Source organism: Aplidium turbinatum, chromosome 2, assembly GCF_918807975.1.
Source record: "Aplidium turbinatum chromosome 2, kaAplTurb1.1, whole genome shotgun sequence".
NCBI classification, from domain to species: Eukaryota; Metazoa; Chordata; class Ascidiacea; order Aplousobranchia; family Polyclinidae; genus Aplidium; species Aplidium turbinatum.
Window position 1 is genome coordinate 42,659,744 of NC_137473.1, and position 27,209 is coordinate 42,686,952.

Below are 27,209 nucleotides of genomic sequence, written 5' to 3' on the forward strand. Positions count from 1 at the left end.
AATTATTTTTTTATAAGTTAACATGCTCGTTTTGCCCACTTCAATCAATCAATCATTTTATTTTTTGTCATTAACGCGTCCGGAACGAAAAAGATACTAACTACAAAAATCGATATAAACCTACCAGCACGTTAACGAACGGGAAAAGGTGGCAAAACCTTGAAAGGTTTAAAACGTGCCTGAATGAAAAATTATGTAGTAGGCTATATATCAGTAGTTAGCACGGCCACAAAACCCAAAAAAACAAATAGTAAAAAATAAAACAAAAACAGAGAGAAGCACACATGTTGTAATGAATGACAGCCTATTGAAAAGTGTTGTGGATTGAATTTGCCAATTCCAATATTGATGTGGATGAGCAGTCATAATAATAATAATAGGATGGAGAAAGAAAACCGGACATAAAAGAAACCCATCCTCAGGCAAAAGCCCGTTTCAGTGTGGCCCAGGAGAGCAGGTGTTGAGCTCTTTCTATGGTTAGACTGCACATCACACAGTAGCCTAAGACGATTGAGGTTTGATATCCAGTTTAAGTTATTGTTTCTTGTCCTGGTGGGTGATGGAATGGATGAGTTGGTAGATGATGATGATGTTCCCATGTTGATGAAGCTCTCATCCCCTTTTGCGACGTGTCGTGTTGATTATGGAGTTATGGACTTTTTCACACATCACTAAGCTAAATTACGCCGGCAACACTAATCTGCAACATCATGCGACAGGACCAAACCACTCATAAAAAGCAATTTCAACACGAGTAGATTTCTATGCGTTTATTAGCGACTAAGCAAGAAAAATGAATAAAATCAAGTCCTCGACAACTTGTCCCGTAGTTTATGATTAATACTTCTCAGGGTAATAAACTGAACATAAAAGAACGAGAGTAATATAAAGGCTAAGGCAGTGATCGCTGCCAGTATCCAGCGACACAAAATCAATCGGCGGGTTCAACTTCAAACCGTTCGCGCAAACAAGGGTAAAATGTGAACAGGATGTATGTCGGCTTAACAGCCTTATCGTCGTAACCACGCGAAGGCCTTTCACAATAGACTGGTTATAATGAAAACGCGATCGAGTAGCGAACTAAAGTCAGTTCAATAAAATCATGAAAATTTGTATCGGTGACTCGGGGCGTGACGAAAATTGGTCGGTGACAACACTCAGTGGAGGTCGGCGTAAAAGTCAAATCCCGCAAATTGTCGCTGCTCGTCACGGGTCAATGGTTTGGTGTTGTCGTGTGGTGGCGTCAGCACTGGTTTCTCATTCGTAAACTCTTTGTCAAAATTGCTGACATCCGTCGCCGAGCGCTGTAAACAATAACCATGGATAAGGTTTTGCCAGTCAAGCATGATACAAGCCACAATGCAAACATCAAACTTACGATTGTGGGCACAAAGAGAGGTTGAATCTTCTTCGCCAGAAGATTTTCCCAATTCAGCCTCTGTTGAAACAAAATAGCATGAAGTGCGCTGCCTCCCGAACAAAATTTGGCAAAGTGACAATTAAGATTCGAAACAAAGCGGATGATGCTACAAAAGTTCAGTTTTGACCAGCGACACCGGTTCTGCGTTTGCAAACCTAACTAAAAAAAAAGCAATCCTTTCCCACATGCTAATAGCGTTGCTGGTCCATTTGAAGGCGCGTTAATACGCAGTAGTCTGACAATACAATTGCTGTAAAGCAAAATGTCACGAAAACAAAATTTCAATGACAAGATACGTTCTTCTGTTGCAAACTCGCCATGATTACTAGTCAAGGCGGTGCAAATCGCACATACACACAAGCATGAGATGTTGCACTAGATGCCTTTCGAAAAAATAAACAATTAGTTTTCTTATTAGCCTATCCCCAAACCCCAAATATGGCATAGGTAAACCGAAAAGCTTTTGAAAAACTACTAAAATTTGGTTGGTTTTTGTGAAGTCCCCTTCAGTCAAGTTTGCCACCGACCTTGAAAAAGGGCTGACGTTTGACGTCTTCCGCATCACGTTCACTGGCGCCAAGTCGACGTTCCGGGTTCCGTCGTAGCAGCCTCCTCATGATGGAGATGGCGTCAGTGGAGAGGAAGCGGGGATATCGAACCTCATCATTGACAATAGAATCGAAAACCTCCTCCTCATCATCACCGGGGAACGGAGACTGCAAGATCATTGATGTATTAGGATCACCATCAAAATGTGACAGTATGTGAAAAAAAAGAGACTTACTTCTCCCACGAGCATCTCGAATATGAGGACACCAAGACCCCACCAGTCAACAGCTCGCGTGTACGAAGTGTCTGTGAGCACTTCAGGAGCGAGAAATTCTGGTGTTCCACAAAACGTCCCCGTCCTATCTCCGTACCCCATGCCTGGAATGCAAACATATATGTTGAAGTGATAATCCAAACAACCTTGAGAAATAGCAATTTTAACTTTCTAAAACTTGCAGAATCGTTCTGAGCTTTTGAGAGACAGCGAGAAACATGACTTTGATTAGGTTACTTGCCTTCCTTGCAGAGTCCAAAATCGGCAATCTTCAAATATCCTTCATTGTCCAACAGCAGATTGTCCAGCTTCAAATCCCGGTAGACTATCTTGTTGTCATGCAAGTATTGCAATCCAAGCACGACACAGCCGGCGTAAAACCTTCACAAGAAAGACAATAGTGAGCAATGTTTACATAGTTACCAATAGATCATTTTAGTTACCAATAGATCCCTGTAGTTACCGATAGATCCCTGTATTTAACGATAGATCGCTGTAATTACCGATAGATCCCTGTAGTTACCGATAGATCCCTGTAGTTACCACTTACACAGTGCGTGGCTCGCTGAACACATCAGTGTGGATGTGAAGCATGAGATCTCCACCGCTCGCATACTCAGTGACAAAACAAACATGTTCGTTTGTCTGAAAGCAAGCATAAAGGTTGACCAGGAACGGATGATTGACTTTGGTTGCACACTCGAATATTCTCCGCTCCACCATCAAGCTGAAACAGAAACGTCATAAATTAATCCTTGCCCATACTATCGACCGTTTCATACAAGCATTGCCTTGTTTACATATTTGAGAGGTGGCTGATTTTGGTCTTTGAATTTGGTGACCTTTTGGTCTTTCGCTGCCATCCTTGTTATGCGAGACATTTCTGTTTATTGTGTTTTTCATAATTTTTTTTCGCCAACAAAACAAATAAACTGAACTACCTGTCGGTTTCATCGCGAGCGACGATGTCTCCTTTCTTCAAAGCCTTGATCGCGTACATTGTGTTAGAGCGCTTGTGTTGCGCCAACAGTACCTTGCCAAAATGACCTCGTCCTAGTACAGCAATTGGTCTGAAGTTATCCATCGTTATCGTGGACCTGGAGAAGCAAAGTAGCTTACCAGTTAACCTCAATGTCATATGCGTATACTAATGATATAAGCACAGTATAAAGACGTCAAACAGTATTGATCATGCGCTATATATGACACATTGCAATTGATGACTTCACAATTCCGTATACTTGTAACCTATACCAAAATGTTCCTCTAAAATCAATATCAACTAAATAGCATTTAAATTTATTTCAACCTTGTCATACAAAGCAATCAATTGCATTGCACTTCTCTTCATTGTATCTCAAATTTGCAGTCTTCTTAACGAATTAAAATGCGCACCATACTAAAGACTCTGACTGAAGTGCTATCGAAATCATAAAATGCTGTATATAAAATTAGGAATGGTCAGGCTATGCGATGAAAGTTGATTTTACAAAGAATTCAAAACGAAATTCTTAATGATTTGACTTGTTGCTTTTCTTTTGAAAAAGAATTACTTAAAAATGTTGGAAAAATGTTACACAATGCAGTCAATGATGTTAATTTTGTGAACGGGAGAGTTTAGAAAACTGAGAGAATGTCGCTGAAAATAAAACAAAGATAACATGCGACATCTATAAGAAGTAGATAATTTGCAGCCATGAGAGTTAAAGGGCGGGGAAACCCAAATTAACTTTGCGAGTTTTTTGTTTCAGCGTGATGTCATTGTGTACAACATGCGTTTTAGCAAAAAAAAAATCCAAATTTTGTTGCCCTCGTCTCGCTAAGGCCGCTTTTGTTTGATACCCGTTTGCAAGGTCTCGTTGCGCATCAAGCTGTGATGCTGTTCGCTGTGACGTCACAAGGTACATATAGTTGTGGCCAAAAGTTTAAGACCAGACTTGATTTATGACGATTTTTGCATTACTTCTGAATCATCATCAGTCGTTATCTCCGCCTGCGGCAGATTGCGCATCAACATGGCTTATTTGCTTCCAAGAGTGGCGATTTTGAGCCAACTCGCCCAGTGTCGTCAAGTGGAGTCCGGTCCATAATTGAATGTTATCTTGCCATCGTTTTGGTTGTCTGCCACGTTTTCTTTTTCCTTCTACTTTGCCTTCTGTGCAAACTTTGCTGATTCCGAATTGTGATCTTTTAGTGTGGCCGAACAGTTTTAAAACTTTTGATTTTATTATTGCTGCAATTGGATGTAGTTTTGTCATAGTTAGAAGATCTTCTATTTTTGTGTGATCAAGTAACCTTCTGTTGGTCATGCTTCTCATGATGTGATTTTGGAAGGTAGTGAGTTTTTTCATTGTTGATGATGTCCAATTTACGCATTCTAGACCGTACAGCACGACTGGTAAAACGTAGGTGTTGAAAATTTTGCTTTCAGTTTGACTGGGAGTCTATTAGATGTTAGAATCTTTTTGTTCTTTTCAAATGCTGCCAAAATCAGATATAAGATGATGCAACTGAAACAATATCTGATGCATGATTTTGAAGTAATGCAAAAATGGTCATAAATCAAGTCTGGTCTTAAACTTTTGGCCACAACTATATGTACCTTGTGACGTCACAGCGAACAGCGTCACAGCTTGATGCGCGCGAGACTTCGCAAACGGGTATCAAACAAAAGCGGCCTTAGCGAGACGAGGGCAACAAAATTTGGATTTTTTTTTGCTAAAACGCATGTTGTACACAATGACATCACGCTGAAACAAAAAACTCGCAAAAAGTTAATTTGGGTTTCCCCGCCCTTTAAGGTCTGACTGTGCAACAAATGTTGAAACTCAAAAAAGCATGAAAGGATGCTGTCGCTAAGGAGAGTGAGCGGTATGTCACAAAAAAGTAAATCGTGAAAAGGAGGGAGATAAGTGATGTTGAAACCGTTATGACTATGTAGAGAGTGTGGTTGCATGCGTTGCAAAAGGATGCTAAGAAACTCGCAGCTTTTTGAAGTGATTGATGACAGAGGAAGATCTCGATGTTAAGTTGAAAGCAGTGCTGAAGAGAGAGATGTGTGTGGCGTTGGGTTAGAGAAGGGGCATGTAAAAAATGTGTGATTGGTGGGGAGTAAGCGGTTTTAGCAACACTAGCCAACCCACGAGAAAACAACCGTAAAATAAGAATGTGTCCAACCATTGTCATGTTCCAAGAAAAGCAAAGATTCTCCTATAAATAAATTAAAAATACTCCTTTGATTTGAAACCATGAAACAGCAACCACCCGCACAAGACAATACTTGCAGCAAAAAAATATGTATCCAATTTCAGAAAATGCTACCACTTGTGCTGAGCACCTTTCACTCTGCTGTGGTGTTGTGGTTCGACGTGAAGGCTTAGGCGGTGATGAAGGTACATTCCACTGTGCAAAGGAGCTCTTTTGACGTGGTGCAGGAACTGGCTGTGTAGCCACCCGTGTCTGCTCGAAGCTTTCGTTCATTTCCTAATACGTCAACAAATGATGAGTGTCATAACTACTAAACATTCATATGAAGCTTGAAATTCATCTAATTTCTAAACCTACCTTCATTTCCTGTGAATTGACTGCTTGCTTGTACGAACTTCTTCCACTAGCTATTGGGGTGCTGAAACACAGCGTCGACTTCAACAACGAGTTGTTTAGGAACATAACTCTACTCTCTATTTAACCTACAGCCAACAGTTTAACAATCTTGAGGGACCAAAAGGTTGCAAAGTGGTAAAGATAAAAATGTACCAGTAAGCGCTACAAGTGTTATATAAAAACTTTGACAAATCTTAAATGGACCAATATAGCAGGGTTGCGTTGCAAACGTTATAAACACTGCTGGCAAGCATCCAGCAAAATCCGTCCTTTTTACACGAAAACATGTGAAAACAACGAATTTCTCTAGATGGTGGGATCAATTTAAGACAGTAAGCGGTTCAATTGAAAATCAACGTATGTACTGGACTTCACAGATGCTTGTGTGAGTGTCTGAAAGATAATCAAGTTCGCAAATCAGCCCTTCGTTTACAGAGATTACATTAATAAAAAGTGGGCTGGCTGGAAACATCAGTTGTAACAGCACAAAGCGACAACCCAAAATTTAATCAGGATTCTTGCTAAATCAGAATCTCACGTGGTTTGAACATCATCTGTGGGCTTGTTTTTGTTTGAGCCTGGAAGCACCCAGGTTGGTTCCCGGTTCAGTTTGTTTCCGGTTTCGCTGCGGCTTCCCCGCCTGTCCTTGCCCTCCTGGCTGGTCGGTGTAAAGTCAAGCTTCTGGCCAGAGATTTCACTGAGTGGCCTGGAAACGTTTCTGTATTAAGATGCCACAATGTTAAAGATCATGGTGAAGCACAATGGGCAGGTTATACCTACTTACCGTATAGATATTTGATATCGGAATCATTTTAAGAGACAATTAACAAACAGGTGTATAAAATTCATTTATTCCAACAACAATGTATATTGTATAGTGTATATACACAGCATAAAGCTCGGTCACATACCTATTACCTCTATACTTTAATATCACTTGCAAATTAGAAAAGCTACGTCCAAGTTTCAGTATATCACATACAAACTATACATCCAAGCTATGTCAAAACTAAGGCCAAAAGAGACGTGTATTTTAGGGTTATAGGCAAATTGTTCGTAAGCAATTGTTCGTAAAACAATTGTTCGTAAACTGTTTTTCGTAAAAAGAAATCCGTAAAACAATCCTTCGTAAAGCATTTCTTCGTATACATCAAATTTTAACTGCATGCACGAAAAAATGCTTTAGGAAGAATTGTTTTACAAAGAATTAATTTTACGAACAATTGTTTTACGAACAATTGCTTACGAACAATTGCTTTACAAACAACTGCTTACGAACAATTTGTCGGACACCGTATTTTAGATATGGAGCACTAGTGCGATAGCCCACTGAAAATTTTTGCACGGCAACCCCCAAGTCACGTGTTAGGCAAAATAGAAGCTTCACCTTTTTGTTTGGTTCTCTTGTGAGACATGATCGAAATCCTGTGAGGCCGGTCGTCGCTTGCTGGTGGGAGGAGATCCACGTGTGCCTGACTCCGGGCTAAACGTGCTAGAATTGTTGCATCCAGGAGGAATAGCTCGTTTCATCAGCCTCCCCCATGTTGCGATGTTGATGTTCATTTGCTTCGCTCGAAGGAAGCTTTTCCCTGCCAACACAGTCAAGATATGTGACATTGTACGCATTTCGAATACTTTTTTTTGGGAGGAAAGCAAAAATATATGGGCGACAACTTTTGGTTGTGAGAATCTTCATCCTCCGACTGAGAAAGCCTCTTTGGAAGTTTAATCCTCGTAGTTTCGCATCCTTGTGGACTAAAGGTTTTGAACCACTGACTCAAGCCCGGTCACCGAGATTAACAGAGTGAAGTTTCCGCTTGCAGTGACATGTTGACATTGACATGACATAACGTAAGGGTTATGTCATGCTCAACCCACATAAAGGTAAGGGACTAAGAGTGGTCCGGTGGTCCCAGTTACTAAGCTTCGAGAAACGAGAAGATAAGGTTTCTAACACACTAGGCCTTCGGCACGAACGAGAGTAAGGTGGTAAGTTCCTTTTAGCTCGCCTGCTTTTTCTTCGCCGTGAGTAACTACGTCGACCCAATTTATTACAACCTGAATAGAGGCGAACGGTGTTTACCAACAACCAGTTTGAGTCAGGTTTCCATTATTGCAAATTGAACGCCTTATCCGCTGCGCAATGTTACCGCCATATCATCAACATATTTAAGCACAAGTGCGTTGGTAACGTATTTCAAAGATTGAACAATTATATAGTAGCAGAAATATCTTACTCAGAAGTAGAAACTTTTGATGCATTCTGCTAAACTGTTTTATTTTTATCGTAATTCAACACTGAACTTCGTAAATTGGAGACGGAAGCTAGTGCTTCCGCGAAGCAGCCCTGCAAGTACCAATTGAAAAGCAAAAGCATCGACAACTGTGGCTATCAAGGACTGCAGTGCATTAGCAATCGTGTAAAATAATTTCACTTTTAACCCAAATAGGGCGCACTTGTTAAGGCAAACAGCTTGTAGGTAATAATTGTTTTTATACCTTATCACGAACAACTTTGTAAACCGAAATTTAACTTTTTGGTCACCCGGATGCACAATTGCACATCATTTACACATACCAGAACAGTTAAGTTATGCACAACTGTGTATCATTACCTTTATTTCTGAAGATTTTCTTTTGCCGTTGCAGCTTCGGTCGTCGCTCGATCTTTGGGTTGCTGAAAGTTATCTGCAGAGCAGTCATTATTCTATTCAATTGGGAACGATCACAAGACAGTGTACATTTTACAATGCTCTATTATGAGGAATTTCAAAGGAGAACGTGAGGGTTTTTCAAAAGAATTGGCACTCAAGGCCTCTGGAGGGGTGGCACGTTTCAGCATATGCGCAAGTCAATAACCTCTCCTTGTTTACCGGTATTCACATAACAGTTTTTCAGCAACAGAACCGTCCATACTCGTGTCGAGCCTGTTTTCGCTTATCTGGACGGATTTAGCGCTCGAAGCCGTCTTTAGCCGGAGTAGTGTCAACTATTCTAATCACATGCTTGCTTGCGTCAAGGGCTTCCGGTTATAAAATGATGATGTGCATGATTTAATACAGACATTGGCGATCATGATCTTCCAAACCTTTGCTATTTGCCATTCGTATGGAATCATTAGTTTCGACTGTTGTGTTTTGTGGCCCATTGGTTCAAGCAGTTTAAATATGTTATTCTTTGTTAAGAGCATATCTGGTTAGCAATAAAAACCATGAATGATCAAAGAGACGGCGGTGTCGTGTGCACATGACAACCAATTATTTTATTCTTAAAAAAGTAGTAGCCTGTCAATACAACCAGTAGCATTACTTCGGTGAAGAGAATTCCTTTCGGTTCAAGTTGGAGAGCCATCGCATGACGCTTGTTATCGAGAAAGTCTTCAAGTCGAAGAAACTTGACTGCAGCCATTGCCCTCCAATCCTTCCAGTAGATGGTGATCTCCAATTCACGTGACTGTGAGAAAGTGACTAACATGTTAGCCATCAAAACATCTGCGTTATGGAATTCTAGCTCTCACCAAGTGCAGCAAACAAATAAAAATCAGCACAGTGGTCCTCTAACAAAGATAAACGAAATGCTTTGTCTCTAGTTGCAACGTGGCAAATACTAGTTGTTACTTTGCTTGCAATCAACACCATGTCTAAAGCTTAACCTCAAGTTTTTTGCACCTAAAATGTTGTTGCAATTATGCAAAGTAACTTTTTACAATAATTTTACATTCCTCATGTACTTTAGACGCAGGAATTCCTGCAATCAACAAGTTTAAAAAGCACGCAGTGGCACAGGTCTTTCTTACCCTTTCAACGTCAGTGGTAAGATGCTGATTCCAACACTGCGGTCCCCAAGCCTTCCACTGGGTTTGCCCAATCTCTACGTTGTCCAGTTTCAAGACAGCGCTCACTTCGTCTATTGAATGGAACAGATTACGTAACCTTTACATTAAACACATTCGGATGAAATCCGATAGATTGTTGTTGTGAAGTATAACTCTTCAATTTTAAGCCAAAACTTTATCTTGAATTTAGAAAACAAGTCGTCTTGACACTTTGAATGATTTGACAATTCTTTGAATGAAACTACAATTTATTTCAACACCGATAACGTATCAAAAATTAGAATAACTTGACACCACAGAATCAAAAACCAACAGAAGCAAACACTATTGCTTGCGACGCCACATAACAATAAACCTTTGTGACGTCACATAGGAAAATTGATTTGTGATGTCACATGTTCTGTTTACCAAAAGCTTTGAACGGCTAAGTGTTACTTTTTTTACACGTTAGCAAACCTCAGGTGAGCTATCGTTTACATCTTTTAAATTATGATATTTTGACAACCTGTTTTACAAAGCATAGCTTGTACTAAAATCTTGGCTGAAAAATGAAGACTAATACCTCACAACAAAGAGAAACTAAGGAAATGACATTTTTCAATGTAAAGCTAAGAAAGTACCTCAGAAGAAACACATCGAACACATTGGCTCGGCTTATGATCCTTTTAAACGTAAAACACCAATAATTGCTCAATCCATTGCAGCAGAACAGCAATAGATACTCAATTCATTCGTCAATCCATGACCCACTAGAACACGGCCAAATATGTTGCTATTTGAGGAAATTTCTAAGAGTCTGAATTGTTACAATCCTAGCTGTGACAAACCTGTCATCTTCCCGTTTCCAGAAGTAAATAAAATAAGAAGTATTTGCACCTAGACATATGTTTGGCTTATTAACGGGATATTAGGTATGTACGTTGAACACAGTTTACACAATAACAATTTAATTTGTAAGACTTTCCAACTGCATCCTGGAGGTAGTCTCTTCATACAGTCGTTGGGTTTTTTGTATAGCAGGATCTTTCGCCAAAACACATATTTTACTTGCAAAATTAAACTTGGCAAAAAACAAAACAAACTAAAATTTAAATTGGCACATCAAATGAACAGCTTACAACATAGCCTACAATTCACAAAAAATCCTTGATATTTTAAATGGAACATGCAATTGCACCAAACGATGCTATATCTCAAGGATGCTTAAAAGTTACTTCCAGAAGTAAGTAAGTTTAAAAGTCTTACATATTAAATTGTTATTGTGTAAAGTGTGCTCAACGTACATACCTAATCTCCAGTTAAACGAGCCAAACATATGTCTAGGTGCAAATACTGCTTATTTTACTTACTTCTGGAAATGGGAAGACGACAGGTTTGTCATAGCTATGATTGTAACAATTCAGACTCTTAGAAATTTTCTCAAATAGCAACATATTTGGCCGTGTTCTAGTGGGTCAATCGCTATGCCAGATAAACAGACCACAAATGGCGGTGGCGGTTTCAATAAAAATTGCGTGGGTAGCTTGGTAGTGTCAAACTCACTTGAAAGATCATCTGGCTTCACATTGTACTTATTGCTGCTCGAGCGCCCGTGGAAGCTCTTGCCACTTCCTCGCATCCAGACCGCGCGGTTTTCAGGACTTCCCGCAGGTAGCTGCACAGACACATTGCGCGAGCGACCCGGGACACTCTCAAGCAACTCCTGACAACCGATTAAACGGACTTCCAATTTGCCTGCAAGAAAGTGGCCATGACAATCAAAACTGAGCTTCAGCAAACAGGTACAGCTATAAATCGTTTATCCGTCCTTCTGATGTGATTGAGTGGCTGAACATACTCCCATCAAGCTTTTGCAATGCGATCAAAAATTACTCAATTTGAGTATTAAATTTTAATTTTGATGCTTTTAAAAAATTTCCTATAACTTTTGTCGTGTTCATCGGTGAACGTAAGAAACTAACTCGTAGTCTATCACCTGTCAGCTCCGCAGGCTTCGGTATAGTAGAATATTGGTTGTGAAATGCGGAAGGTTGGTTCTTGGTTGGTGCACTTCCATCGCCGGCTCCAGCTGCCCGGTAATGCTTCGGAGAGAGCATGCTCAGTTCATGTTCCAGCTCAGCTCGATCGTTCGAACTTTTCGGTAAATCATCAGAACGGAGAGAGAGAGAAAGCTTCAGCAAGTCGAGCTTGTGAGAAGATTCTTGTAACTTTTCTTGCACCTGCCAAAGCAAACAAACGTCAATGCTAACAATAAATCTTGACAACAATCTCAACTCGTCAAATCCTATTTGTTTACGTTGATACAACAACTGCAGATATCGAAGCAAGATAAAAATCGCCTTTTGGTAGCTCTGTTGTCGTAGTACAGAGTGTTAGTAACAGAGGCGCCGCGCACTTCTGCAATTTTGGACAAACGTGTTCATTTTTCTCGTTCGTTTCATACGCTAAAGAATTTTCCAATATTGAACATTTATTTCCTAAATGTTTGATAAGAAATGCAAGGTAGGATGAAATTATTTCTTTTTTTAAAATTTGATATTAACCTCGGCTATAGTGTAACTAAGATGATGATGATCGGAGTGTAACTAAGAATACACCTTTTGTATCTTTTGTGTATGTAGCACACACACATTCAACATAAAGTAACGTAAATGTTCTGTTAGTCGACACCACAGCGATGCAACGACAACATGCAGCAACTCAACTGTGACCGCGATTAAACAAAAAACAGCTGGGAACTTGTATTTTAATATGATTCAACAGTGGTCAGCCATTTAAAATGCTACATTTTATGTTGGCTGCGAGACCGAGCACCGATGAAGCAGTTCAATGAAGATAAGATGCAAATCAAAAAAATGGAAATCTACTTCGCGCGTTTGAGATGAAATAATAGGCTACAGAAAAAAACCTTAACAAACCTCTTGAAGGGATTTTTTATCAGCTTGCTTTCCGGTGCTTCCCAACATTTTAACAACATTTTTCGAACCTTCTACAATCGCTGCTTCGATCTTTATGTGATGCCGAATCACCGCAATCCGAAGAGACAAAGGGTCATTGCCACTCACTGCTGGATCTGAACAGAATATTGAACCCTTTCCAATTAAAACTACTTTATCTGTTGAAACATTTCAAAGCTCACCTGTATATATGTTTTCAAACAATGTGTTCATAAATGTTTAATAGAAACTGCAATCTTCGTTTTCATGAAAAAAATCACTAGTTTTAAAACAAATGGTCACGATCCTAACGTTTCTTGTATTTACAAAGCTTGGTCATATGCGGTATATTGCGATTATGTGATGTTTAAATACTAAATAACCATCAGACCAATGCCCCATCAGAACCACTACATGTTTTAAAAGCACCTGTTTTCGCTAAGGCACTGCAATGCTTACTATGTGATATGAATTATGTAACATAAACGCCCAATGTTGGTTGAAATTCATTGTTATACTCAATAGTCAGGGTTGCCATACCGTTCTTATTTTTAAGATTTGTCTTTATTTTGAAGGGCAATGTCTTAGAAAAAATATTGGCCTTATTTCTAATAAGTGTTCTTGTTTTTTGCTTGAGTCCTTATTTGGCCTTTTTTAACAATTACAAAACTTCTATATTTTTTTGAAATGTATCAATGGACCATACCTAATTCCCGGAATGGCCCGTTTCGGTGAGTCCGATTCGGTGAGTCCGATTCGGTAAGTCCGATTCGGTGAGTCCGATTCCTTAACGGGGGATATTTTCAATTTTTTTTTTTAAATTATCGGGTACCGTAGCCTAATTATCATTGCCGTTTTAGGGTTAGGGGTTAGGAGTTAAGGTTAAGGGTTAGAAATTAGGAACTCACCGAATCAAACTCACCGAATCGGACTCACCGAATAGTAGCAGACCCCCTAATTCCATGCAATTTTTATCACTGCACATTTTCTTAGAAAACAGTTACATAATGCCATATGGAAATGAAAACTATGAAATTGCAAACTTCAGCAAAAGTGGCTTTTCCAGTTATCTCGCTCTTGGTTTTGCTTGCTATGCAAGTGGCATGCATCACAATTTCATTTGGACTACAGTACAAAATCCAACTTTTTTGTGAAATTCAGAACAGGCGATAACCAATAAGGTTGCATTATGATAAGTAAAAGTAAACACATGAAAAATATTAAAAAATACTAAATTTTGTTTTTTTAAAGCTGATCAAAGTCTCTTGATAACTAATTTATAGTTCTCCTGCTGTAAACCTCTTTGTATGTTTCAAAGTTGATCTTGATGTGATGTTACCACAGTCGACTAAATAAGTTGGCGAAAAATTTATCAGTTGTTGCTTTGCCAAAGTAAGGGAGTGAGGGTTTTTTTCGCATTCAAAGATCAAGTTAGCGCTAGCAGCCAGCAGCACGAGGCAGAAAAAAGTTTTCTTAATATTTAGTAAAAGCATTGATCTGCATTTGGAAAGTAAGATAAAGACACAGCAGTTTTCTTTTTCAAGAATGGTGCGTAATAGGTTTGTGGACGAACCGTAATCAAACGACAAAGTATTGTGCGAAAAATTCAATAAAATCTTTGCCAGTAAACAACTGAATGAACTTGATAATTAACTACTAATATATTTAAGAGTGCAGCAGTGCATTTGCATTTTGTAATTCCAGTCAATTTGAAATGAAATGCTATGACAGTGATTAGGCAAGCCAAGAAATTGGTTTATTATGTCTCAAACCTCCACGCCCCACAAAAAGCTTGTCATGCTCTACGTTGAAAACCACTGACCTCGATGAAATCAGCGCACATAAAAGTGCATCAGTTCGCCTTATTATTTTCTATAATAAAATGATTTAGAAAAGGGGACCATTAGTTTTCAATAATAAGATACAGCGCTCTTTAGCACCAATAACAACAAAATGTCTGTAACATGAGAAAACTTATTTATCAATCAAATATGTTCCTGAGATGGGCAATTTAGGATAGTGGACTCGAATCCTAAATAGGATTCCAGTCCTCGAAATTAGCAGCGGCACGCGGCAATTGCCGTGGTAAATGCTGCCGCAAACGTCATAATGGCCATTTTGCTACGGTAATAAAAATGCCGTCGCAAAATGAGCACTTAATTAGGACAAAAATTGTTCAAAATTTCTTCCTGTGTTATTTACTCGCAGTGGGAGTTTAATCAGCAGAAACATCGCTCCAAGGCCTCACCTCGGACTATTTTACTTGCTGTGAACACTCACGCAATCTTCGAAATTAGCATATTTTTACTTCGTCAAAAACGTTGCCGCGGCCAAGCGGCAAAAGTTGAAATTGCCTCGGCAATTGTTGTAAACATTTATTACGAAAAGATTGTGCCGAAACATGTAAAACGAGAAGCGAAAAATATACTAGAGTAGTCTATCACGACCACACAGTTTGATTTGTTGTGATGTAATAATACCAAAAGCAGCGATACGGTAATTCACGTTAAATAACTCATGGGGGAAAAGTAAGTTAATTTTGGGTTGATTCAACGTTCCAGTCAGCACAAATCCATTTAATTTTCCCGGCGGGTTATACTGCGTAACAACAATGCCTAATAAGAAATTTACGTTTTTTTTACATTAATTCGACATTTAGCGACGTTGAATTATCATAAAATAACGTTAATTGATCAACCAGGTACCGAACAAATTAATAGCTCCCTGCGTGAAGATTGCCTCGATTTACGTATACACTAAGGTCACATTTAAGTTACTGTATTCATCACTGAAAGAAATCGTGCGGGCGGGCCAACAAATGCAAGAGACTAGCAAACACGCTGATATGACATCGCAGTTTTCTGTTCTGAGCTTTGCACGCAAAACTTTGAATAAGAGTATTTGGCCGGAATTTCAGTGCTTTTTGACCTGAAATTTCTTCGCTCAGCGATTTTATTGCGTTTAGTTGATGTAATTTTGCATTTTTTGGCTAATTCTTGAGATCAAAATTTTGTTCGTCTTAACATTGATTGCTTGAAACAGCCCTTTGCTGACTGTGCAGTGAATACTATTGAGCTTTGCATATTGCTTAAGCAAGCGCATAAAGTTTAGAATCGCCAAGAAATCATTAAATTTGAAAATGTAGTGTGAATCACGGGAAATAAATGTGTTTAAAAATTTTACTTGGCAATTGCCGACGTCGTTTCACAACCGGTAATTTCACGTCGCAAAGATTTTGCAGCAGTAAAAATACGTTGATTTCGAAGGAAGTAACGTATTGCATAGTATTTGGTATTTTTGATCTATGGTGGTTTGATCATTACCACTGCATCTAACAGTGCGATAGCCATAGATACGATGATCGTTTAGTTCACAAACAGTTCAACATCAAAATTATCCTTATTTTTCTTGCGTGCCGCACTGGCTAGCAAAACTCATCTTTTTATTGTGTTAAGGTTTGCAGACGTTAAATCAGTATAAAAACCGATACTGATCTTTGTATCTTTTTACTTAGTTTGAATAGTTTTACTTAAATTACTTAGTTTGGATCTTTGTTTCACTTAGTTTGAATAACTGTATTGTAGCAAGGGGACCAAATGAAAATCTTTGTTAGTGGGTGTTATGCTGTGTGTCGCCGGGGTAATGGAAGGGAGACTATATTGCATAAGTCTCCACAATTATTAGATTACAGAGCTAGCCACTATCAAATTGACATATCGTTTAACAGGAAAAGGTTTGGAAAGCTGTAAGCACTACACAGCAATTATTTTACGTTGGGCATAATTTTGTGCCCAAATTAAACCTTAATTTTATTTAGCGTCTGCTTCATTTTCTTTGGTAGAAATATATCGAATCCTCAAGTATTCGAAAATGCCCATCCCTACGATGTCCCAATTAAAACCAAAATCATTTTTTGAGATTTTTTTTATAAAAAAAAAACATTAAAAAAAGAGAAAATTATGTCTATTCCAGTCTAAATGGCAGCCAATCAGCCACAATTACCTTCTTCACTGAGAGTGGCAGACTCTACACTTCGCGATGCTGAAGGCTGGTTCTTCAATTGAAGTATCTGCATCCTGATGACTTCAATCTTTGTCTTACTCTCACTCAGCATTTGCTCTGCGGTGCCGATCAACTTACGATCCTGAAACCAAAACAACCATAATCATTTTTTTTTTATATGGCCTTGTACCTATCATACGCATGTGCTGCTCTCGTTCAAGCACAGACCTATAAATTAGGGAACAGGATATCCTGCCACGGACGACAGGACATCTCACCACCGGGTACATTAACATTGGGGTGAGTTGCTCAGGCTAATTTTGTTAGTAAAAAAATCGCTCAAGGTGTTCTGACAGGCTAGAGTAGCCTATATCGCAAAGAGCGTGCAATTTACATTCGCTTTAATGTGGATCGCATGAAAGACTGAGTCATTGCTATTAGTAATCAAAAATTCTTGCAAGTTATTGCTCTCTTCATTCACCGGTCTATATTTAACTGCGATACGTGCATACTTTTCTTATACGGTAATTGATGACGTGGCGGGCCGCAGTGCGACCCGTTGGTTGTACCTGTGTGATCTATACTCTCATACACAATTATTTATACAGAAAAAACGCTGTTTCTGTAAGGTTGGACGTCATGCTTACTGCAAGACAAATTGAGATTTTTATGGGTTAGCAAGAAACTGCGAATAACAACAACTAAGACAGACACAAATGTTTATTTGAAAAAAAACAGTAGTTTCAAAGTTGAAAAAAAAGCATACTCACAGTCACATCCAAATTGTCAACACTTTGTCATTTGCGTATGATGAACCAAAGGCATTCAATAATAAAACAAAAAATTACTGCACTTCACTTAATCTGGTTATATTTACAGTTTACAAAAATGCGAACGTTATCCGCCAGTAAAAAGGTTTTTGCGTGCCCAGCAGCCTAAAGTTCGTTTTTCCGTTTTTCTTTACCAGTTTGATGACATACCATATTTCATCATCATATACAGCCTGTGGTAGCCCACTGCTGAGCGAAGGCCTTCCCCCTTTTCTGCCAATTTAGTCGTTTGTGTGTTTTTATGTACCAGTTTGTTGTTCCACATTCTTTGTCAATTTCGTCTCTCCATCTCATTGTTGGCTTTCCACGTTTGCGTTTGTTTTACCAGGGTGTCTAGGTTGTTAATTTGTTAGCCTATCTGTTGTCCTGATGTCTTGCTATATGACCTGCCCATGACCATTTTAGTTTTTTGGTATTTATCACGATAGTCCGAAATTTTGTTTGATTTCGAATGCATTCAGCAGTTTTTTTTGTCTCACCATGTTCAACCAATCATAATTCGTTCATGTGCTCTTTGCATTGATCTTAGTTTAAAAGTTAACTTTTTTTGTAACGTTCCAAGTTTTCGCACCTCATGTAACAATTGGAAGAATGCATTGGTCGTAGACTTGTTTTTTTTTAGAGAAATGGGCAATTTTGACTTAAATATTGAACTTGCTTTGCCGAAGGCTTGCCGACCAAGTGATATTCTTCTTGTTATGTCATTCTCTTTGCTGGAGTTAGTTGTAATTTTTTGTCCAAGGTAAATAAATATGTAAGTAAATAAATAAATATTTTGATGCAGTTACCTTTGATTCTCGTGGAGCCTATCGTTGAGTTTGAGCTAGTCAGAAGTACTGTGCAGCTTTTGTATTTTCCTGTTTATAGATTTAGTTAACCATTGTATTTTATTCAGATGTAGTTAAGTTGTATGTATATTATTCCTGAAGAGGACATCTTGTGATGTCGAAAACGTTCGATATTTAATTGTTGCGTAGTTTTGTGTTTTTTGTAAATATAATAATCTTTAATATGTTAAACTTGATAACGTTGCTCGGCTTCGTATGCCTATGGTTCAACAAGACAAACTCTCTACCGAAGCTGTAAATAAATAAATTAACTATTTCGAATGTTACTCCATCAAGTATAATATCACTACCTAATACCTATTTCTGCCAATGTATTAAACATGATTTTTGTTTTATTCATGTTCGTTTGAAGACCAACCTTTTTGCTTTACATGTTAAGTTCTTTTGGCTTTATGTGAAGTTGATTTGGCTGCTCAGATATAAGAATTATGTCATCAGCAAAACGTAAATGATTGATGTATTTACCGTCTATTTTGATTCCTTTTTCTTCCCAATTAAGTTGTTTAAAAATTTTATCCAGGGCTGCTGTAAATAAGTTTGGAGATATTGTGTCACCTTGGCGTACTCCTTTTTGAATTAGAAATGGTTCGGAATTGATGTAATCGAATCATGGATGTGTTTTTCATGTAAGTATTCTTCAAAAGCTTGATGTATGGTTGACCAATACCTTGCTTTTCCAGTGCTGAGATGACAGCTGATGTTTCAACAGAGTCAAACGCTTTTCTATAATCAACTAGTCCAAGGCAGAGTGGAATATTGTATTCATTTGTTTTCCCGATTAGTTGATTGATGGTATGCAGGTGGTCCATGGTTGAACATACCATATTCACCGGTTGACTATATCATATTTACTCGATTGTAAATGGTGCGCATCAACTTTTATTTCTAAGCATTTTTGAGGTTTAGATTTGGAGGCGGCCTTTTTTTTGATCAATATGAAATATCAAAAACATCAGCAATCAACCGGTATAGGAGTTAAAAGTTTTAAAATTACTCTGTTGCTGTTTTCTAAAATAGTTCAACAAATGTCCAAGGTTCGAGTCAAGCAAACCATGGGCTATGATAAGAAACTGTTACTCGGATTAGGAATCAGCGTCAAGTCGTCTAGTGGTGAGATGTACCTGATGGTAGACTGTTGCGCTGTGACAAAAAGCTTTGCAAAAATACTTCCAATAGCAAGGTCTAGCCCAAAAAAATTAACGCTTAGAGGTCCCCCGCTCCCCCCCAAATATTTTGCAAGCTTTATTTTCTCCTCAAATCGTGTAACTCCTGAACCGCATGGAGTAGGAAGTTAGTTTCTAACTCAAAAGACTCAGAATTACCATCTTTCTATCTGCTCTAAGTAGAATGTTTTCTCAAAAATAATCAAAAAAAAGTTACACCACCCAAAAAAATGATTTTTAATCTTTTTTGGACCCAATTTTATCACAAAATCATGAAATTCCTGAGGCGTTGTGAGCATAGGCGCCGACTTTTCAAAAAACCTTGGGGGGCGAGAAAGGTGATCTGATGACGTCATAACCATAACACTATTTTACTCAATTAAAATAGTCTTTGATTAAGCTTACTGTCTTGTTTATATTGACACCTAGGTCGCAAACCGAATTTATTAGAACCGCTGCTTGAAACGATTAGTTTTATCCATGCAGTACGCCTAGTAAAAATTTTGATATTATTAGCTCATAATTCAAGCCGATTAATTTTCTTTTCGTGCGAGTGAATAACAACGACCAAAACAGTGAAGTTATCGAAATAAAACGCAAAAAATCATGATCTCAAGCAGGGTGGACACTCGCTATCAGTTTTATTAACCTCGTTTCGCTCGTTTTGCTAATTACTTACTTTCAAAGCGTTAACAACGGCGAAGTGTTTTCTCTGCTGTTTTTATCGAAAGTCTTTATAGTCTTTTATCGAATACCGTATTATACTCGAGTATAGGTCGAGATGTTCGCAATTGGTTTTCACTTCAATAAGTCAGGTTCAACTTTATACACGGGACATTCGTGACAAGCTGTTGTCTCCAGCTCGGCAGTTTTCAAAATGAACGCATTTGTGCTGCGTCAAAATCATTGCCGACGTAGATTACAGAGTGTGAAATGGCGTCGGCCGAAGTAGAAGGTTTGAATACGTTTATTTGCAAAGATTCAAACTTAATGATTTCTTGTCAATTCTAAGCTTTATGCACTTGTTGAGCAATATGCAAAGCTCACGAGACAAAACAGCAAAAAGAGATGTTTTAAATTTAAGAGATCAATTTTATATTTTTGCGTGTAGGATATAATCATTTATATTACGTAACATTTCATGATCGTTGAAGTCGATGTCAAACCTTAGCGGCCCCATAAAACAATGATGTGATAGGTGATTGGCTAGGTGATAATAGCGGTATGAGACGTCGTTAATGCAGGCAATACCTTCGACCAAGACCATTAAACACCTTTTCTTTTATCGGTTTTCGATTTAATTCTCACGCATTGGGAACAAAACAATGCGTTCTGTTGAATCATAATTGATCTCACAGCGGGAAGACCTCGTTGAAAATAGCGTCTAATTTAGTTGGTTTACTTAATATTGCAGTGAATAGTTACGTGACTATTCCAGCAGCGTAAGTTACTCTACCATCTACTTTGAAATGTCTATACCGTATGATTTCCAAGCTGTATTCACGTAATTGTTCGTTGTCTTTGTGTCGTAGTTTCAACTCGATAGTTTGCTAAAATCGATTTCATGTTTGAAGTCACAAAAAATCTAACGGACGTTTGGATAACTCGTGAAATGAGAATAAACATTCAACCTCGCATTCGCTTTTTCGCTTCCACGCGTTTTGACTTTGAAGTTGCTCCGCACGCGCGGGAAGATAAGCAGTGCGTGCCTGCGGATCTCAGTACTGTAGTAACTCACGTTCCAGAAAAAGCCATGCGATCAGCTGCTATTTTTCGCTTTCGGCATTCTTTATCTCTAGCGAAGTATTTTATCTTTGAAACACCATTTGTAATAGCAATTTTTGTTGCCCCTCAACCATAATTTTACGGGGGGCGCCGCCCCCAGGCCCCCCGGAAGTCGGCGCCTATGGTGGTGAGTGTAAACTAGAAAGTTGTGTAAAAATTTTATGATTTGGTAGTAATATGTTTCCACAGATTCTGAATGTTTTCCGTCATATCTTGAAGCCGTTGAGAAACAACAGATTTTGAAGAGTTAGGCTTGGCCTACAGCCAAGCTTGTAGCCCAGCCTAGCATGTAGTCTAGCCTGCATTCTAACATAATATAGTACATACACTTACAGAAACAGTGCATTGATCAATGATAATACAGTGAAGATTTAAATATTTACCGATTAGGGTAGCTACATCATTAACTACGTGCATTTGTGCTGATGTGATGCTGCTTGGTTAATTAAGATTTAAGTCAAATTTTCATGGAGCAGTATTGTGCAATCGTATTTCCGTCGAAGTGTTTCGTTATTTCATTATGCTCTTTTGTTGTTTGTTACATCTTGTTGCTTTTTGTTCATTACATTTAAGAGCATAGTATGTTTAAGTCTTAGATTTTGGAATGACATTTTGTAAATAGACAGCAAGGGATGCAGCATGCAGCACTGGTCAAGCATGCAATGCAAATGTTTTTTGTACAACTATTCAAGAGTAATTTTCCGAATGTGTTACTGCTTTAGTGCTGTGAGATGGGGTAAGTGAAAGTTTGCATAGTCCGAGTTAACCTATAAATCATTTTTTTGCGTGTAACCTTTTTCAGATTATTTTTGAGAAAACTTTCCTCTTAGAGCAGATGGAAACATGGCAATTCTGAGTCTTTTGAGCCAACAACTAACTTTTTACTCCGTGCGGATCATGAGTTAAAACGCTTTGGGGGAGGAAATAGGGCTTTTTGGAGAGAGCGAGGGACCTCTAAACGTTAATATTTTTACTTAAATTTTTTTGGCGGGTGATTTGACATAATTTCCCACCCAGAAATGCCTATTGCACTATAGGTCATGTCGAAACGCAACACCCTCACTGGATGGTGAGATGTCCTGGTGGTAGGTTTTCCACGGTCAGTGGTCCAGCGGCAGGTCAGCCGTGAAAGGATGTCGTGTACCCAATAAATTATCACACTACATTTAATTCTTTTACGCAAAGTAACAAGCAGGAACTAAATTGACTGCCATTTATCAAGATCAGTCAGTGAAAACGAATAAGATCAATTAATCAAACCTCATGTATTTATTCATCCCCTAAACAATTCTTGTAATACACCGGTAATCCAGTGACCAGTATGTTAGCAAAAGCATACCTTGCTGTGACCAGCTGTGTAAGATTTCATCATATTCTCAGCTCCCTGCTTCACCATCATCTCAATTCTTAGTTGCTTTTCTAGGCCAGCAATGCGCATGTCTCCGGGTGCATGAGTGCCATCAAGCTCTTGAACAGCAGATTCTGAATCTATGAAAACAATAAACATCATTAGCAGCAACTAAACCTTTTAAGATAAAATACATAAAAGACGTAGTAATGCTAATCCAAACAGCAGAACTCCGAAATGACCCATTTCGGAGAATACGATTTGGAGAAATCCCAATTCGGAGACAACCTTTTCTGAAGAAAACTGATTCGGCGATTTCTTGAAAATCCAGTGACAGCTTCTGTTTATTTAGAGAATTTGTAGAGATCATTCGTGTAGACGTTTTTTGTGGTTACCTTCCCATACATGTAAACGAAACAATTATTGTTTCAGTAAGGTAGATGTAAATTAGCTGATATCGTGTGATTGTTTTATATGTTAGGCCAGTGCATTTTAACTTTTTTGAACAACGGTACACACTTTTTATTCTGCAAAATTTCATCAGCACAAACCGAAAATAGTTAGTGCAGCTATTTGTTTTTCCTGTTTGTGGATTAAGAATGCAATTGTTTATTCAATAAAATCGTGCAACTAAGTTGATTTTTAAGTGAATAGCTTGAGTTGTAACGGATTGATCTGAATTCAACTCTGATTTACTTCACTCGCCACTGCTGTTAAGTAGGCCTTGCAATTTAAGAAACGTGAACGAGATTTCATTTAAGTAACAACAACCAGCATAATGGGCCCTAGTGGTTTGAGTGCTCAATTGCTCGCCTCTGCATCGCTCGATAAGGGTTTGATTTCATATCGAGTGATGCCAAAGATCTTTAAAAAAACGCTGAGCTGCTCTTAGTGTTGAGAGATAAGCCTGTTACCCTACTAGCTGTGTGAATTGCATTCAATCCTTTAAAAAAACAGTAGTTGATTGCAATTCAATAGCTCTCAACCTGAGAGCTTGGAAAGGAGTCTACATTACTTTGCAAACAACAACGAAAATTATTATAATGTATAGACAATAGGAGAATTAGCATTTTTAATACAACTATCCAAGTGCATTAATGACTACTGAATATTTCTGAAAATTTCAAACCAGTTACTAATTTCTAGTGCACTAAATCCCTTTGGAGCCAAGTAGCCAGTGAATTTTGCACAAGAACATTAGGCGCATAGATCACTAGGTCTTTTGAAAATTTATTAAAGGCTCTTACCCAAAGTTTAGTGTTTTTTCACGGGGTAAACCATTTGTCTTGTAAATGTGTTATAAAAGAGCTAAACGCTCTTTTCTGGTATGAGCTTGAACAAACAGCATACTTCTAAATTATGAAACCGTAACCAAAAAGCAAAACTATCCCAAAAATCCACAACTGACCAAAACTGCAAGAAAACTGCAAGACTGGCAACCCTATAAAGAAGCACATTAAAAGAATAAAAACTGAATTGACATAAGGAAATCGGACACATGGCCACTGCTTTCAATATGGCTTATTTGAAATATTGCACAAAAAAAAAGTAAAAATCATGAACGATTTTCATCCACCTCATCCGCACAAGTGCATAGTGCATACCGTACTATCTCACCAGTTGAAAACCACTGTGCTAGGTAATTAATCTAAGGTATAATCGTTGATATCACAGTAGTGGATAATGCTAGTAACATTGAGGGGAGGGGCGATTTCATATATCTGACAAAAAAAAGTAGTTGGCCTAAAGCAGTGGTTCCCAACCTTTTGGGGCTTTTGGCACTTTACAGGAGAGAAAATTATTTTGTGATACCCCTGCAGCAGTTTGTTGAAAGTAAATATACCGTACTTCATTTTTTTTTAGAATTGATTACCTTTACCAATGCATATGTTTGTTAACCTATCAAGCTACCCATTTATAAAAATGAGTTTGCGGATTAAAGTTTTAATGTGGCTTGCAGAAACTGAGAAAGGCAATAAAGCATCCTAATAGCCTAAAGTTAATAAGGGAAAATATTTTACTCCTTTTGAAATAGACATGCAGAACTGCAAAATACAACAATTGCTTCTTACCACCAGATGATTTTGTTGTATCATCACTGCATTCACTTGTGGATCTGATGATCTGAGCAGCATCAAGTTCACGAAGCTCTTGATGTAAATCCTCTAATTGCCGATTGGACACCCGAAGTTGGTTTTCTACTGATGCCAGTTGCTTCTTGTCACTTGTTGCCTATCAATCAACAAAGCCATGCATAACATTACACATTAAAGAGGTTTTAAACTTAAGTACATTTACAATGATCTTTGATTTAATGCATAAGTACTATATTATATGCATATAAAACCCATGTCCCAATGTCCCATATGCCTCTTTCTATGAAATTGTTTAAACATTATCCCTTAACCAGGCCTGAAGGATGTTAGCAAGATACAGTTATAAAGTGGTCCTATGCACAGTTGCATTGTTTGCTTGAATGATGAACAAACAGGATCACTTATATAAAACAGACGTCTTTGAATATTGCAAACTTCACAAACCTTGTACAGTTGGATAGCTATGAGGTTTTCTTAGTCTACATAGAATAGATAAGCTAGGGTGTATTAACGATTGTAAAGGGCTGCTATTGTGGCAGCATTGAGGCTTTCCCAGCCTGCATAATGATTGTAAAAGGCTCCTATTGGGGGAGATAGAATTCTTTATAGATTAAAAGTAATAAAGCTAAAGTTATGCTTGAAACTTTAAACCTTTGCTTTAAAAAAAAACCACAGCTATCAATTCAACTATACAAAGTTTGATAGGTTTGCGACATTTAAAAATACACATATACAACAGCAACAAAAGAGCGATCAGGATTAAACATTTAATAATCACTGAAATAAATGGTACCGTATATGTATAGGCGACAGGCGTAGAGTTTTAGAAATTATCGGGGGTGCAGTTATATCAGAATATCACACGCATAAAACATCAAATAACAACAAATGACAACCAAAGAAAGAACTGAAAACAGTGAAACAAACTAACATACAACAATTCAACGACAAAACGTATTTTTTACATTACTTTGAATTTGAAACAGATATGTTTTGAATAATAAAAAAGAAAATGAAAAAATTAAAATAAAAATTAAAAAAAAATTAAAATACCGACAAGAGCAGGGAGTGCGTCGCACCCCTCCGTCGCACCCCACCTAGGTATATGTTGCTTGAGTAATTCTAATACTTCTCTCACGCTTCAAAAATACCTTGAGCATTTTTTCAATCCCCTCTTTCACCCTGAATTCTTTGCGAATCTCACGGCGAATTTCTTCCTTAACTCCCTCTAAGCGATTCTGGATACGAGGATCTTCAACATCGAAGTTATCCACATCCGCCATCTTGACAAACTTAAAATATCCTAATGAAACTAATTAGTTCTACCTGGAGGAAGCATAAGTTTACTGATAAGCAAAAGCTGAAAATTTTATCTGTTTGAGAAATGGAAATGATTTTGGAATAAAATATAACATTAGAAAAGATTGGCTTTTTCCAAAGGCAAAGTTTGAAACAATTGAAGAATTTCAGTTTTATAAATTACACTATGAGCCTAGACTAGAGCCTAGAACTAGAAGTTAGGCCTACCTTGTTGCACAAATGCCAGCATTTGATGAATGCAAAATAGCAGCATCATTTTTTTTCTATGTAGAATGTTTTTATTGCATATACACAAAGCACATGATCTGTCGGCCACACAGGAAAATGGTAAGTGCCCTTCTACAATTCTGGACAGAGTGATGGTTTAACTCCTTCTTAAGAGAATAGATGGACAATGACATTGTCACAATGTCTTTACTAAGATATTTAATAACACATGTGAACATGGACACAAGTAGAGCTCGACCGATAAATCGGTCAGCCGATATGTATCGGCCGATATCAGGTGTAGCCTATATATTGTATCGGCTATTTTTCGCCGATAAACATCGGCCAGCAAAAGCAAACTCAAAACCAGCCATACATGCCTTTAAAAGAAACACAAGTTGCTCAAACGTGCTTGCATAGCACGAACAATTGTTGCGAGAATATAATTTCCCGCCCATTCTAGTGCGCGCATCTAGAAAATGTTAATACCGTATCCCTTAGCTTTCATTCAAGCAGGAAAACTTTCAAGTTTTACGTTGCTTCAACGATTGATGACATTGAATCATTGTAACAAAGGTGAATTTTTCGCTAAGAATCAATGGGAGTACCGGTGTACTTCCACACTAACCACGCGCAACTTATTTCAAGTCTTACGTCACAATGTCTGGCTTTGATCTCCGAGTGATATTGATAAGGCAAGATTCGTTACAAAATTAGATCATACGAGTAGGCTATGACAGCAAGATGCAGCAAAATTTGTCAAGTTTTGGTATTACAGTAAGAAAGAAAAGGCCCAGGGAAAATTAACGTTCGCTCACATGACATGCAAAAATAAACCCAAAGAAAAAAGCCTATTGAAACTTTGCACAGAAGAAAATAGTAGCGTCATTCTAAAAGTTTTCCGATTCGTGCCCAGAGCATTATGACGCAAGAAGCCACACGACCTCATCTCGTGGAAGTTAATCAGTTATGCGGCATATTAAGCAGCTACAC

At 38.1% G+C, this 27,209-nt stretch overlaps 1 protein-coding gene across 1 annotated transcript; it reads right to left on the bottom strand.

The window, feature by feature from the left end:
• Positions 1-755: 755 nt before the first annotated feature.
• On the bottom strand, positions 756-26,000 carry LOC145785736 (serine/threonine-protein kinase N2-like). The gene is made up of 21 exons (XM_082597439.1): positions 25,841-26,000; positions 24,666-24,825; positions 22,585-22,733; positions 16,620-16,761; positions 12,600-12,754; positions 11,657-11,900; positions 11,224-11,415; positions 9,643-9,752; positions 9,156-9,299; positions 8,462-8,534; positions 7,234-7,435; positions 6,385-6,564; positions 5,808-5,868; positions 5,581-5,726; positions 3,185-3,340; positions 2,794-2,970; positions 2,485-2,624; positions 2,205-2,347; positions 1,948-2,136; positions 1,379-1,438; positions 756-1,304 (listed from the first exon to the last, which is right to left on the bottom strand). The coding sequence occupies exons 1-21, from the start codon at positions 25,970-25,972 to the stop codon at positions 1,158-1,160; spliced, it is 3,102 nt and encodes a 1,033-aa protein (XP_082453565.1). The 5' UTR covers positions 25,973-26,000; the 3' UTR covers positions 756-1,157.
• Positions 26,001-27,209: the final 1,209 nt, after the last annotated feature.